At 36.6% G+C, this 16,134-nt stretch overlaps 1 protein-coding gene across 1 annotated transcript in view; it reads left to right on the forward strand.

The window, feature by feature from the left end:
* Positions 1-16,134, forward strand: part of ARID2 (AT-rich interaction domain 2) — a 188,494-nt gene that overhangs the window by 122,055 nt on the left and 50,305 nt on the right. The window contains exons 12-15 of the mRNA XM_050746848.1: positions 4,309-4,390; positions 6,273-6,407; positions 7,016-7,212; positions 7,472-10,335. Of these exons, the coding sequence (XP_050602805.1) occupies positions 4,309-4,390; positions 6,273-6,407; positions 7,016-7,212; positions 7,472-10,335 (3,278 nt within the window). The remainder of the gene's footprint in view (positions 1-4,308; positions 4,391-6,272; positions 6,408-7,015; positions 7,213-7,471; positions 10,336-16,134) is intronic.

The raw sequence follows: 16,134 nt of genomic DNA on the forward strand, positions 1-16,134 counted from the left end.
GAGCCGAGATTGTACTACTGCACTCCAGCTTGGCAACAGACCGAGACTCCGTCTCAAAAAGAAAAAAAAATTATTAATCAAAAATGTACTTGAAATGTATCTCTTAATAAGATGAATAGGACTCTCCCCTCTAATTCTCTGGATGCTATTAATTCAGTATATCTCTTAATGACTTATTTACTGCTAGAATGAAACTGGAGTTAGCATCAGTAGTATTCCTGTTCCCTTTTTATAGATGTAAATTGAAAAATCTAGTTTGCATCATTAAATAGATGAAGATAGAATTTACAGTTCCTTGAACTTCAGAATTGTCAAAAAGTATTAAACCTATTTTTTACAATCATCCGAAAACTTGAGTTCTCCTTTGTTTTGTTGAAATCAAAGAATTAGCAGGTACCTCTCTGCAAGAATATTTGTTGGTCAGTCATTAAAGGCCTTTTTTTTAAGTTTCTGGAAAATATATCAAAAAGATATTAACAAACTATGACTATAAATTATACTTGCTACTGTTTTAGGCATCTTGTATAACCTGATAAATTCAAGAAGTTTAACACAGTGGTTCTCAAACCTTAGGTTGTATCAGAATCATCTGATAGACTTACTAAAGATATCTGAGCTACATTCCCTGAGTTTCTGGATCAGGTGGAACCTGAGATTTTTTCTTTCTTTCTTTCTTTTTTTTTTTTTAAAGACAGCATCTCACTCTGTTGTCCAGGCTGGAGTGCAGTGGTGCTCTCTCAGCTCACTGCAACTTTGGGCTCAAGGCTATCTTCCCAGTTAAGCCTCCTGAGTAACTGGGACTACAGGTGGCCACCACCACACCCAGCTAATTTTTGTATTTCTTTTTATAGAGATGAGATTTCACCATGTTGCCCAGGCTGATCACAGAATTTTCATTTTTATCAAGTTCCCATGAGATGCTGATGCTGCAGTCCAGGGACTGTGTTTTTAGGATTACTGGGTTAGGAAAACTGAAATATTGTTCATTTCAAGACCAGTACAATGTATTTGATGTTTAGGTGCTTTTTGTCGTATACTTCACATATATTTTTGTGAAAACCTTGACACTGCACATTTAAGTTGATTTTTCAGAAAATGTCTGCCATGTAACCTAGTAAAGATAGTTTTTATTAACAAAAGTCTCTTGCTTAATCAGACTCTTTTTGTTACTTAGAAAAAGTCCAACTTTGTTTTTAAATTCAAGAAAGTATGTTAGTATGGTAATATGACACCTTCTTTCCTTCAGAATTTTAACAGTTGAATTTGCCATGAGTTTGTAATCTGAATGAAATAAACCACCACCTTCCATACTCTCTTTCCTCTCCTCCTCCTCTCCTCTCCTCTCCTCTCCCCTCTCCCCTCCCCTCCCCCCTCCCCTCCCCTCCCCTCCCCTCCCCTCCCCTCCCCTCCCCTCCCCTCCCCTCCCCCCCCCCCTCCCCTCCCCTCCCCTCCCCCTCCCCTCCCCCTACTCCCCCTCTTTGTTTGAGAAAGGGTCTCACTCTGTCACCCAGACTGGAGTGCAGTGGCGTGATCAGAACCTGGCTCACTGCAGCCTTGACCCCGGGAGCTCAATCAATCCCCCTACCTCAGGCTCCTGAGTAGTTGGGACTACAAGTACATGCCACCAAGTCTGGCTAATTTTTGTATTTTTTGGAAGGAATGGGGTTTCACTGTGTTGCCCAGGCAGTCTCAAACTCCTGGGATCAAGCAGTTCACCCACTTCGGCCTCCCAAAGTGCTGGAATTACAGGCATGAGCCACCATGCCTGACCCACCTTTGATATTTCTTTAAAATATTTTCTGTACTTTGTTTACACAGGATTCTGCCTAAGAAGTAGTGCATTCTTTGACAGTTGAGGAGGCAAGGGCATTAAGCAAAATTATCATTACTCTACAATGTTTCTGAATTTAGAACAAATCAAAGGGCCAGAATACTGAATTTCTAATGCCCAACTTTGCCCTTAACTGTAATATGTAAAATACTGGTATTGACAGGAAGCTATACCAATAATACCTTGGTTAAGAGGCTTCATGGACACTAATGTTTTGAATTCTCTCTTTAGTGTTCCACATGTTGTTACGCTATAACAATAATAATAGTAGCTAGCGTTTATATAGTGCTTATTTTGTGCTAGGCATTATTTTAAGTGACTTGCACATAATCTAATCCTTATAGCAACATATGAGGTTAATGTACGGTTACTTTCCTCCATTGTATAGACAGAGTTATTTTGCTCATAGTTACACAGCTAGCTAGTGAGTGATGGAATTCTTTAGCTCTAGATTTATGCATTTAACCATAATGCATAATCCTGCAGGGCTATCAAAGATGGGTGAGAATTAAGTCATTTGATTCCAAAATGAGAGAAAAACAATTATCAAAGAGGAGGTGATACTCTTATGCAAAGCAGTTTTAGGAAGAATACATAAGAAAGCTGAGTATCTGGAAATTGATTCAAAGTATATGCACCTTCATTTGGAATGTCTTCAGGTATCCTGAGGGCAGTGCTTCTCAGTTTGTAGCTACTTTTTATAGTAATTATGTTTCCAGTTTAAATTCCCATTTGTGATTTTATTCTTCCTTCTACATTGTTTATAAAGGCTTCTCATGATTTTAATGTAATTTCTAGTGTTTCATGAAATTGATTGCTAATTCATTCAGGAAATTTCAGTCTGAGTAGGGTATGCTCTTTCATAGTAGAGATGATAAAGGGAAGATTTCTACATAGTTTCAGACCCTAGAAAGTATTTTCGGTATTAATATCGTCGAGTTAGAAGAAGAAGAAAAGATAAGCTAGGATTGCCAACAGGAAAAATTATTTTTGTTCTAACTGTTGCATTATCTCAAGGAGCATATAATAGTATGGCCTCTGAAATGTGACAGACCTGGATTCAAATCTAACACTTTTAAAGGAAGTCCTTTCAAGTATACCCAGCTCTACTATCTCCACCATGTGTTCCTGGCTGAACTTAATCTCTGAGCTTTAGTTTTCTGATCTGTGAAATAGGGATAATTAAACTTAGACTTAAAAGATTAAAATAAATAATGTAAATATAAATGGATTTATACACAGTATATGTTTATTAAGTGGCTACAATTAGCTATTACTTCAAAGCATGGGGCATTCATCAAAGGTTATGATTGCCTCAGATTATTCACAGATTTGGCTGTGCTATGGAGCTTGCCTAGTTCCAATAATTTTAAAATGTGTTTGTTCTGTTTGAGGGTTCTGAGCAGCTTTGCTAAAATATCATCTGAAAAAAATTGTGTATAATCTGTGTGTTTGAAAACTACATTGCCATGTCACATAACAGTTTTTCTAAAAACCTGCAAAGTAATGCTAATGAATAGTGAAAAAAGGATAATTAATTTACAAATATATGATTCAGACTTATAATTTATAATACGACTTTTACTTTATATTTTTCATGTTTTCATTAGTTCCTTTGTATAACATAGTGGAGAAGAAGAGATAACATACATCATTTTTCTACAAATCTCTTCAACATGTTAGAAAATAATAGGTGATTTACTCACTTATTCATTGACCTTGAAACTTTTAAAATACGTCATAAATGAAACTTTAGAAAGTATGTGTCTTAAGATTAATAGCTAGTAAATTTGTATACAACCAGGTTGCCTCTTTCAGGAAAAAAGTATAATTCAAATTTATTATTACAACAGATATCTTCTTTTTTTCCTCCCCAGAAAAATTATGGAAATCCTTTTTTGAATATGAGACTTTAAATTAGTTCAGCTTTTGTTCACTGTATTCCAAAAATTTTATATGTGCCACTTACAGTTATTAATCTTTTAAATTAGGGAGTGAAGCTATAATTTCTGCTGCATTCTGCTTCCATAGCTAAACTGAAAGATGCTCAACTTATGTGTTGAACTGTATGACCCTGAGCCAGTTTTTTGAATCACTTTGAGTCTCAGTTTTCTTTTCTGTACCTACCTCACAGAAGAATTGAGTAAGCAGACATTGTAAAGTATTTAGTTCAGTGTCTTGCCCATGGGAATAATAGATGTTATGTTAACTAAATCATCCATATTAATTGTTATTATTCGAATGATTGTGAGGTTAAACAAAATAGTTCATATGAATCCTCTAAGACAGTGCCTGGTATGATATGTTCTCCATTATATATTAGGTTTGTTCTCAAATGTGTATACTTTCATATGTTTATACACCTTTTAAAAAGGTATTCATTGTGAGTATTAATGGGTTCAACATCCATAAAATAAGTATGGCATATAGTGACTAAGTTTTAAGAAATGATGTAGCTAATGTATTTTTTTCTTTAGCTTCCAGAGCAGTTGTAGCGCAGCATGTTGCTCCACCTCCAGGAATAGTGGAAATAGATAGTGAGAAGTTTGCTTGTCAGTGGTAAGTGGTTTATTTCTATTAAGGATTTATCCTTGGGAAGAGTAAAGCAAAGAAAAAGAGGAAATGTATGCTTCAGACATCGAGAATATTTTATTCTGTATTCCTTTTTAGTTAGAGTAGAATATCCTTTACACAAAGAAAGAACACTTTAAAATCCCCTTGTATATTGGAATAATTTGAAAGAAAAATATTCATCAGAATTTTCAGAATTAAAATCGTATGACTAGAATTTCATTAAATTACACCATTTAACTTTTTTCAGAGTAAAATTTGTGTTAAAAAGTTATCTTTCACTTTGTAGAAAGTATAGTTTGTCAGGTTATAAAATTTGTTCTTCTAAAATTAACATTTTGTTAAAACTGAATTGGACTGACCTTAAGAAAATAAAACCAGGTGTTTTAAAATGTCTCTTCTCTTCCATCTAAAACAAAACTTATTCATTAATAATTTTTTTGGGCGTGTGACTAGTAAAGGGACAGTAATCAAATGATAGAACAGAAATAAACAGTTTGACAATAATAATTTCCTTGAAAAGATTGTGTAGTCATATGTCCGCCACTTTCTGAAAAAAAGCAAATGTAGAGTTTTAAAAATTTCACTTATGGATAGTTGCCTCAACATTAGTATGAAGTTCGACTTAAATTCTTTAGGAGATTAACAGATTGAAGTACACAATCACTTTCCAGTGATATATCACTTTAAACATTTCTTGATCACTTTTCTGCCATTCACTAACATTATTTGTCTCCCATTTCATGCTCGTGTCACTCTTTGTTCCATATTTTTGGTGCATTCAATACATATCTTTGTTCCTATGACAGTTTTCTCTAGACTTTTCTACTTTGCTTAAATCAGGTTTATGGTTTTAAATATCTCTAATTGTTTGCTTTTGCCTCACCTTCTATAGTTTTACACATTGGCCCCTTGAATCTTTTCCAGTAATATTTTGAAATGTTTGTCTTCTACGTTGCAACCAAAATGAAGTTTTTATATTTAGTCTTTTTGAAATTTCAGTACAGACAGGATTATGAAAGTTGGAAAAAATACACACCATAACCACTATAAAATGTGTGTGTGTTAAGCATAGATTTGGTCTTACAAATCTCAGTTGCACATTTCTGCTAGTTCTTGGAGAAGGGGAAGAGAATCATTTTACAGTTTTTTTAAAAATCATAATTACTGTTTGATTTAGTTTTTCAGAAAAAGCTAAGTTTGGCCTATTATACATAGTGAGTTATGGAAAGAGCCTATCAGGGTAATTAGGCTCCAATCCCAATTTATAGGTAAAGGTCATTTTAAGAAAAAGACAAATGAAGTTTGAATTAGTTGTTAATGGATTACAAATTAAAACTGTTTTGAAATGGGGAAATGGGAGTATGCAGCATGGAAAGTGTCATTGTTTTAGGAAGTAGCTGAAAAGCTTGGCTAAGTTTTTTCTGAAGGAATTTGATCCAAGAGCCAAGAAAAGTTTAATCTTAGTTCAGTTTCCCCCAGTTTTCTTCAGCTACAATGCAAATAGCACATAATTGGGAACTTATTTTATATTGTGATTATTACAAGACAGGATCCTGAATAGATATTCACTCAATAAAACTATTTCTTACAGAACATTTGTTGTCAGCAGACCAACTCTGCTCTCACTGGGTTGTGAACATAGTTTTTATATTTGTTGTCAGTGACATTTTTATTACTAAAATAAGTATGTTAATCTCTTGATCTAAAATTTAGCATATATTTTTGCTACTAACATATGAGTCAGTGAAATTTGATTAGTAGGTATAATTATTAGTTTTAACACATTGCCTCCACATGGCTTTAGTATATTTAAATATGGACTTTCCTAGAGTATATTGTATAATGCTTAATTTGTCTCCTCTTTTAGGCTAAATGCTCATTTTGAAGTAAATCCAGATTGTTCTGTTTCTCGAGCAGAAATGTATTCTGAATACCTCTCAACTTGCAGTAAATTAGCTCGTGGTGGAATCCTAACATCAACTGGATTTTATAAATGTCTTAGGTAGGATCCGTAGTTCTTTAAATGAAGTCCATTTACGTTACTTACAATATCTCTTGCTCTTTGAAGAAAATACCAAATATCTTATCTAGTTTTAAATATTTCTACTACTAGAAATTTCATATGGATAGGTTATAGTGTGGTGGAGGTTTAAATAAAAAGCAGTTTCAGAAATCACACCTGGTGTTTGTGTTGGAACATTAAGAGATTTATCAAAGAAATTAAGTTTACTTTCTTTTTCCTACCTACTTTTACATGTTAAAGACATGATGACTATGTCTTTTTAATCTTGAATAATAGTATATAATATTATCTTCAAATACAAAGACTTTTTGATATTTTGTAAAGTTCATAAAAATAGGTATCTTTTATTAGTTATATGTGGGTGGAATTATTTAAAACCTGGTGACATTGTTAATAAATAATGACTTTTTAAATGGGAGGATTAATCTTTTATATTTCTTTGCTTTCCATCCTTGCAGAATATACTTATGTGTCATACTGTTCATACATAAGTGACAGTAAACATACTCCTGTTGTTCATATAAACATAGTGTTAGAAGTCAATGTGATAGTTATCAAAACTTACTGATTATGTATGTACTTTACAGAACTGTCTTTCCAAATCATACAGTGAAGAGAGTGGAGGATTCCAGTAACAATGGGCAGGCACATATTCATGTAGTAGGAGTAAAACGGAGGGCTATACCACTTCCCATTCAGATGTACTATCAGCAGCAACCAGTTTCTACTTCTGTTGTTCGTGTTGATTCTGTTCCTGATGTATCTCCCGCTCCTTCACCTGCAGGTGTTAATTTTTATTGTATTTTTTAAAGTATTACTGAATTAATAATAAAACTGAATGGAAAATGTATATTCTATGTTTCTAAATGTATAACTTTTAATTCTCCAGTAGCATTTTCTTCCTTGGTCTATTATCATATTGATATGATTCAAAATTGTTAAATGTTAATTTCTTAAAACTATTTTCTCTTAAGTAAAATAATTCCTACTTGGGGCTTTCAGTCATTTCATTTGGAATTTTGACGTTTTCTTCATATTTTCAGGAATCCCTCATGGATCACAAACCATAGGAAACCATTTTCAGAGGACTCCTGTTACCAACCAATCTTCAAATTTGACTGCAACACAAATGTCTTTTCCTGTACAAGGTGTTCATACTGTGGCACAAACTGTTTCAAGAATTCCACCAAATCCTTCAGTTCATACCCACCAGCAACAGAATGCTCCAGTGACTGTCATTCAAAATAAAGCTCCAATTCCTTGTGAAGTTGTTAAGGCTACAGTTATCCAGAATTCCATACCCCAGACAGGAGTTCCTGTTAGTATTGCTGTTGGAGGAGGACCTCCACAGAGTTCTGTTGTTCAGAATCATAGTACAGGGCCACAACCTGTTACAGTTGTGAATTCTCAGACATTGCTTCACCATCCATCTGTAATTCCACAACAGTCTCCATTACACACAGTGGTACCAGGACAGATCCCTTCAGGCACTCCTGTTACAGTAATTCAACAAGCTGTCCCACAGAGTCATATATTTGGCAGAGTACAGAACATACCAGCATGTACTTCTACAGTTTCACAGGGTCAACAGTTAATCACCACATCACCCCAACCTGTGCAAACTTCATCTCAACAGACATCAGCTGGTAGCCAGTCACAAGATACTGTTATCATAGCACCCCCACAGTATGTAACAACTTCTGCATCCAATATTGTCTCAGCAACTTCAGTACAGAATTTTCAGGTAGCCACAGGACAAATGGTTACTATTGCTGGGGTCCCAAGTCCACAACCCTCAAGGGTAGGATTTCAGAACATTGCACCAAAACCTCTCCCTTCTCAGCAAGTTTCATCAACAGTGGTACAGCAGCCTATTCAACAACCACAGCAGCCAACCCAACAAAGTGTAGTGATTGTAAGCCAGCCAGCTCAACAAGGTCAAACTTATGCACCAGCCATTCACCAAATTGTTCTTGCTAATCCAGCAGCTCTTCCAGCTGGTCAGACAGTTCAGCTAACTGGACAACCTAACATAACTCCATCTTCTTCACCATCACCTGTCCCAGCTACTAATAACCAAGTCCCTACTGCCATGTCGTCATCTTCTACCCCTCAATCACAGGGACCACCTCCTACTGTCAGTCAAATGTTATCTGTGAAAAGGCAGCAACAGCAGCAACATTCACCAGCACCACCACCACAGCAGGTACAAGTACAAGTTCAGCAGCCCCAACAAGTACAGATGCAAGTTCAACCTCAGCAGTCGAATGCAGGAGTTGGTCAGCCTGCTTCTGGTGAGTCAAGTCTGATTAAACAGCTTCTGCTTCCAAAACGTGGTCCTTCAACACCAGGTGGTAAGCTTATTCTCCCAGCTCCACAGATTCCTCCCCCTAATAATGCAAGAGCTCCTAGCCCTCAGGTGGTCTATCAGGTGGCCAGTAACCAAGCCGCCGGTTTTGGAGTGCAGGGGCAAACTCCAGCTCAGCAGCTATTGGTTGGGCAGCAAAATGTTCAGTTGGTCCCAAGTGCAATGCCACCCACAGGGGGAGTACAAACTGTGCCCATTTCGAACTTACAAATATTGCCAGGCCCACTGATCTCAAATAGCCCAGCAACCATTTTCCAAGGGACTTCTGGCAACCAGGTAACCATAACAGTTGTGCCAAATACGAGTTTTGCAACTGCAACTGTGAGTCAGGGAAATACAACTCAGCTCATTGCTCCAGCAGGAATCACCATGAGTGGAACGCAGACAGGAGTTGGACTTCCAGTACAAACGCTTCCAGCCACTCAAGCATCTCCTGCTGGACAATCATCATGTACGACTGCTACTCCCCCATTCAAAGGTGATAAAATAATTTGCCAAAAGGAGGAGGAAGCAAAGGAAGCAACAGGTTTACATGTTCATGAACGTAAAATTGAAGTCATGGAGAATCCGTCCTGCCGACGAGGAGCCACAAACACCAGCAACGGGGATACAAAGGAAAATGAAATGCAGGTGGGAAGTCTTTTAAATGGGAGAAAGTACAGTGACTCAAGTCTACCTCCTTCAAACTCAGGGAAAATTCAAAGTGAGACTAATCAGTGCTCACTAATCAGTAATGGGCCATCATTGGAATTAGGTGAGAATGGAGCATCTGGAAAACAGAACTCAGAACAAATAGACATGCAAGATATGAAAAGTGATTTGAAAAAACCGCTAGTTAATGGAATCTGTGATTTTGATAAAGGAGATGGTTCTCATTTAAGCAAAAACATTCCAAATCATAAAACTTCCAATCATGTAGGAAATGGTGAGATATCTCCAATGGAACCACAAGGGACTTTAGATATCACTCAGCAAGATACTGCCAAAGGTGATCAACTAGAAAGAATTTCTAATGGACCTGTATTAACTTTGGGTGGTTCATCATCTGTGAGCAGTATACAGGAGGCTTCAAATGTGGCAACACAGCAATTTAGTGGTACTGATTTGCTTAATGGACCTCTAGCTTCAAGTTTGAATTCAGATGTGCCTCAGCAACGCCCAAGTGTAGTTGTCTCACCACATTCTACAACCTCTGTTATACAGGGACATCAAATCATAGCGGTTCCCGACTCAGGATCAAAAGTGTCCCATTCTCCTGCCCTATCATCTGACGTTCGGTCTACAAATGGCACAGCAGAATGCAAAACTGTAAAGAGGCCAGCAGAGGATAATGATAGGGAAACAGTCACAGGAATTCCAAATAAAGTAGGAGTTAGAATTGTTACAATCAGTGACCCCAACAATGCTGGCTGCAGTGCAACAATGGTTGCTGTGCCAGCAGGAGCAGATCCAAGCACTGTAGCTAAAGTAGCAATAGAAAGTGCTGTTCAGCAAAAGCAACAGCATCCACCAACATATGTACAGAATGTGGTCCCGCAGGTAAGTTATTCTATGATCACATTTCTCTTATAAAATTTGTGATCTGTAAATATGATTTTAGAGGGAAATGCACTGTTTTCCATGTCTCATCTTGAAAAGTTACTGTATCAGCTCACTTGTATCCAACCTGTCCTGTTCTTTTTCTCTGGTTTTGTAATATTAGTTTTCAATTTTAGCACATGATTTAAAGAATCTTTCAATTTTGTTATAGATCCAAAATAATAATTTTGTAGGCCCAAAGTAGAGAAGCAGTTGCTAATCTAACATCTTTTGGAGAATTTAAAAAAATGTATCTTAATCTCCTTTTTGAGTTTACTGCACAAGGGTTGGGGGAATGGGGGTTCTAAGAGTATTCTAAATGGGGATTTCTGTATTTGATTTTGACCTGAGTGTATTTTTGTTGCCTCTTTAACAGTACTTTTGTAATAAGGATGAATCTTGTAATAACTTTATCAGTCGTATTCTTTTTGTATTTATGTATTGCATCAATCTCCTTTAGTGTTAAAAAGTATTATTTATTGTAATTTCAGTTTGTTTCAGATATTCTGATATTCTTTTCTGTTTCTTACTCCTTTGCTTTACTGTCATATTCCTGCTATTGCCTTTTTAATGCCAATATTACATCTCTGCATGCCTTAATAAATACAAGTATTTTCTAAAATCAGCACTACTAAATTGAGGATCCAATCAGATTATGAAGATTTTAAGGACAATCTCTTAATGCTCTTTCCACTGAAATCATGGATTCTCTTAACAGTCGTCGCCACCTATTTCCTGGATCACTTCTCTTTCACTCAGTTTTTCCTAATTCCTGCATAGCCAGAACCTTCCATGACTACTGCCAACTCTGCTGACACGGTTCTGGCTTGGGCTTCTTCTGTATGGTTATGGCAATGACAGCAGATATATGGCTGTTGTTGGCATTAGTACCAAATCTAGATGTGGGCAATAGCCAAATGGAAAGTACAAAAACAAAAGGAAGAGCCCCTTGCTTCAGAACAGTTATTCTACTAATATGCATCTTTCTTCATATGAATGAATGAAGTTGCCTTCTTAAAGTAAATTTCAGAAAAAAAAAAAGGATAAAGTTGGACAGTGCTGCTCTGGGGAATAATGAGATTTTAATTTATATATTTGTATTGTCTAGATCTAATTTCGAGTGACTAAGTTGTATATTCTTTAGGATAGGGGTCTCCAATCCCTGGGCCACGGACAGGTACTAGTCCATGGCCCATTAGTAACTTGGCCATACAGCCAGAGGTGAGCGTCAGGTGAGCCAGTGAAGATTCATCTGTATTTACTTACAGCTACTCCCCATCACTCGCGTTATATCCTGAGCTCTGTCTCCTGTCAGATCAGTGGCAGCATTAGATTCTCATAGGAGCACAAACCCTATGGTGAACTATGCACGCGAAGGATCTCTCCTTAGGAGAATCTAATGCCTGATGATCGGTCACTGTCTCCCATCCCCCAGAGGGGACTGTCAAGTTGCAGGAAAACAAGCTCAGGACTCCCAATGATTCTACATTATGCCAAGTTGTATAATTATTTCATTATATATTACAGTGTAATAATAGAAATAAAGTGCTTAATAAATGTAATGTGCTTGTATCACCCCAAAACCATCTCTTCACTCCCTGGTCTGTGGAAAAATTGGTTGGAGACTTCTGCTTTGAGGGATGTTATATACATGGCAATAATTAATCCTGAGTTATTGATGGAAAATACTGTATCATTTTTATTCAAGCTTCCACATGTTGAGCTTTTCACTTAAACACAATTTTTTAATTAGTGCAATGTGGAGTGTATAGTAGACATTCCATAGTTAGGTTTTTTCTCTTATATTTAATAATTTCCTACTTCACCTTGATTATGTGCCTGTTTTTCCTCCTAGAGACCTTTACAATCCTAAATAGTTATAACAGACCAAGCCAAATTAGAGAAAAACTCCATCTCCATCACTATGGAATTGTTTCATCAACACACCTTTTTTGTATCCTTAGTCTTCCAATGTGGTTGTAGTCAGTAATATCATAGTTACAAAGAATGAACAATAATACTACCTAAGACAAGGACATGTCGTGGGGACTTTATACTAAAGCAGTTTCTCATTTAATCCTCACACAACCTTATTAGGTAAAAATTATTATAAAGATGAGGACTCAAGATGGCTAATAACTTGCCCAAGATTACCAACTAATGTGAAATGGTACCAGGACAGAAACCTGGTTGTGTCTGAAACCAAAACTCATGCTCTTAACCCATTAACCTTTCTTCTCTCCACTATTCTAGAAGATTTCTCTATAAAGCTCTAGAAAGCCTTTTTTTAATCTAACATGTTGATTATTTGAACTGTTGTGGTAGAGGATGTTAGTTCTATTAAATGATCATTTTAGCACATTGTTGCTAAAACTCATTGATTATTTGAGCTGTGGTGTTACAGGATGTTCTACTAAATGATAATTTTAGGACATTAATGCTAAAATGCTTTACTTAGCACATTGGACATATACGTAGTTAATTCAGGCCAAAAAATCAATACATTTTTATCCTAATCTGAAAAATCTGTGTTAAACTTTCTTACATTCTCACAAAGGATATAGTTTATTTAAAATAAGTATATTCTTTATTTCTAAAACTGATATTGATTGTCTTTTGGAAATTAAAAACTTTGCAAGGAAAAAGAGATGTAGCATACATGATGTCTGTGAGAATGAGAATAACAAAAACAGCATTCCTATATATAGCACTTAGCCCAGTGCCTGCTACATATATGGGCAGTTAGTAATGGGGAAGGTATGCTTTATCTTTATATAGAAGATGAAGTACCTATTGGGGCTAAATATTTTTAACAGACAAAAAAATTAACTGTTCAAGATGGCGTTATAAGTTTCTTTTGAACAGAAGGCTGTTGGGCCTTCTGAAGAGCATGCTAATTAATAGATAGCCATATCCATTATTGCTCCTATCCTTTTAATCTCTTTCTATTTTAGGTGGGGAAGACAGGGTGTCACTGTGTTGACCAGGCTAGAATGCAGTGGTGCAGTCACAGCTCACTGCAGCCTCAACCTCCTTGGCTCAAGTAATCCTTCCACCTCAGCCTCCCAAGACTGTAGCTGGGAGCACAGGCACGTACTGCCATGCCCAGCTAATTTGTTTTATGTTTTATTTTTATAGAGTTGGGATCTCCCTATGTTGCCCAGGCTGGTATTAAACTCCTAGTAGACTTGAGTGATCTCCTCGCCTTGGCCTCCCAAAGTGCTGAGATTATGGGTGTGAACCACCAGGCCTGGCTTAAATTTCTTTATGTACTCTTTTTTTTTTTTTGGAGACGGAGTCTTGCTCTGTTTGCCTAGGCTGGAGTGCAGTGTCATGATCTCAGCTCACTGCAACCTCTACCTCCCGGGTTCAAGTGATTCTCCTGCCTCAGCCTCCTGAGTAACTGGAATTACAGGCCGCCACGCACGGCTAATTTTTGTATTTTTACTAGAGACTGGGTTTCACCATGTTGGTCAGACTGGTCTCGAACTCCTGACCTCATGATCTGCCCACCTCGGCCTCCCAAAGTGCTGGGATTACAGGCGTAAGCCACCATGCCCGGCTAAATTTCTTTATATACTCTTTAAAGTTGCATGTTAGACCTTGATTTAATACCATTTTATTCACTATTTGAATTGGTAGCTTAAAGGAGTGGACAAAATAGAGGATTTTAATTGTGATTTTTTTTGGAGAAACCTTGTTATTTTACAATTTCAAGGGATCTAGGGATGTTAAGGAAGTACTTGCACCCTGATAAGGGATTTCCAGAGTTGCAGAATGCCCAGGGCTGCAAAGAGCACAGGGAAGTGTCCCTGCCAAGAAGGAGCAACAATTAATCCTTTCTAATGCCATTATAATTCATATTTTTCTTCTCAGTTTTGTTTCTTCCAACCTCCATTAATCAGCTATATTAATTTTATTACAGAAAAAATAGCAACAAGTAAAAAGAATCTATGTGAAAGTAAATTATGTGCTCATTGATTTTATATTTAGTATTTAGCTGGGCAGTTTATATAAATATAAAATAAACTGTAACTACTTCAAGGCACATTTCTTTATTGGTAACTGCTAATTTCAAATGTAATACCTGCAAGTTGAAGCACAATTTATAGTATACTATTTCCAGAAGCCCTGCCCTGTTCCACTGTTCATGAATTGCTATCTGTTGGAAACATATTTGCTAAATGGCATATTAAAAATAAAAAAGAATTTACAAAATGAAAGAAACTTAGATACAAAAGCTTAACATAAGACTTTTTTTTTTTCAGGATCATACAAAATACGTGTTGAACATAATCTGTTAATTATCTGTTAATCTCATAATCTGATAACATGCCAAATTCTTATACATAAAAATAGTTTAAGGATGTACATATTTAAGATATTTAACATATGCCTCGCCTCAATTCGGAGTGTAAATCATTCCTAATAATGGCACTGTGTAACATGGAATATTGGTATCTTACTGGTAAAGAGGTTGAGAAAGTTATTCAACCCATCAGAAAACAGATTGGTAGCCTCAGGGGGCCAGCATTTAGTTGTAGCCATAAAAGAACAGTTTAGCAAGAGCCACAAGAATATCATTTATGTTTTTCTAAGAGTACTGCCACTCAGATTTGTAGACCAGTAGCACATTATAAAAACTAAGGAAAATATTACATAACTTTTTTGTTGGTATTTTAATGTATTCTTATAAAGCAGTGCTGGGATGTATTGATGATCTAAATTTATACTTAATAAGAGGAAAAAACTTGGTAATTTAAGAAAATGAGGATATGTTAGAGCCGAAAGGGTCTCTGATATTATCTTGGCTAAAACTCCTACTTTTAAGAGTTGAAGTGAATTGCCCACATTCACAAAAATCTTCTTTTCCAGTGATTTCTATTACTGTCTTAATTCTCTTATCTGAAGACTGACACATTTAGCTAAATGCATATCTCTCTCTCTCTCTCTCTCTCTCTTTTTAAATACAGACCCTTGCTCTGTTGCCTAGGCTGGAGCGCAGTGGCTCACTCTTGGCTCACTGTAACCTCTGCCCCTTGGGCTTAAGCAATCCTCCTGCTTCAGCCTCCCGAGTAGCTGGCGCTACAGGTGCACACTACCACACCTGCCTGATTTTTGTATTTTCTGTAGCTTCAAGGTTTTGCCATGTTGCCCAGGCTAGTCTCAAACTCCTGGGCTCAAGTGATCCTTCTGCCTTGGCTCCCAAAGTGCTGGGATTATAGGCATGAGCCACCGTGCCTGGCCTAGCTAGAGGTGTCTCTTTTATATCACATTCAGAGTAAATATAATTCTTGTTCCTTACGAGGTTTTGAAAGTGTCTTTCCTTCTCACCTCTTCTTTAGAATACTCTTTCCCAGTTTCTTCACCATCCTATTTATCTCAACCATAGAAGATACAGCAACTCAGGAAGCTGAGGTGGGAAGATTGCATGAGCCCACGTGTTCAAGGCTGCAGTGAACTGTGATCACGCCATTGTACTCCAGCCTGGGTGACAGAGCAAAACCCTACCAAAAAAAAAAAAATAGAAACTTTCCCCTTATACTTTCCTTGTTCTTTAACCCCTCCTCCCATGCCACTTTCTCACCATCAGAGTTCTATGGCTTTTAGAATTTGCAGGTGAATGGTTTTCAGATTTATTTTTCCAACATTAACTTCTATTGATTGACATTTTTAGTTGGTTCATCTGTCATTATTCCCAAACTAAACTGATCATCTTTCCTTCAAAATATGGATATATTTAAAAGACTTTATGCCTGG

This window comes from Macaca thibetana, chromosome 11 (assembly GCF_024542745.1).
Source record: "Macaca thibetana thibetana isolate TM-01 chromosome 11, ASM2454274v1, whole genome shotgun sequence".
Lineage (NCBI taxonomy): Eukaryota > Metazoa > Chordata > Mammalia > Primates > Cercopithecidae > Macaca > Macaca thibetana.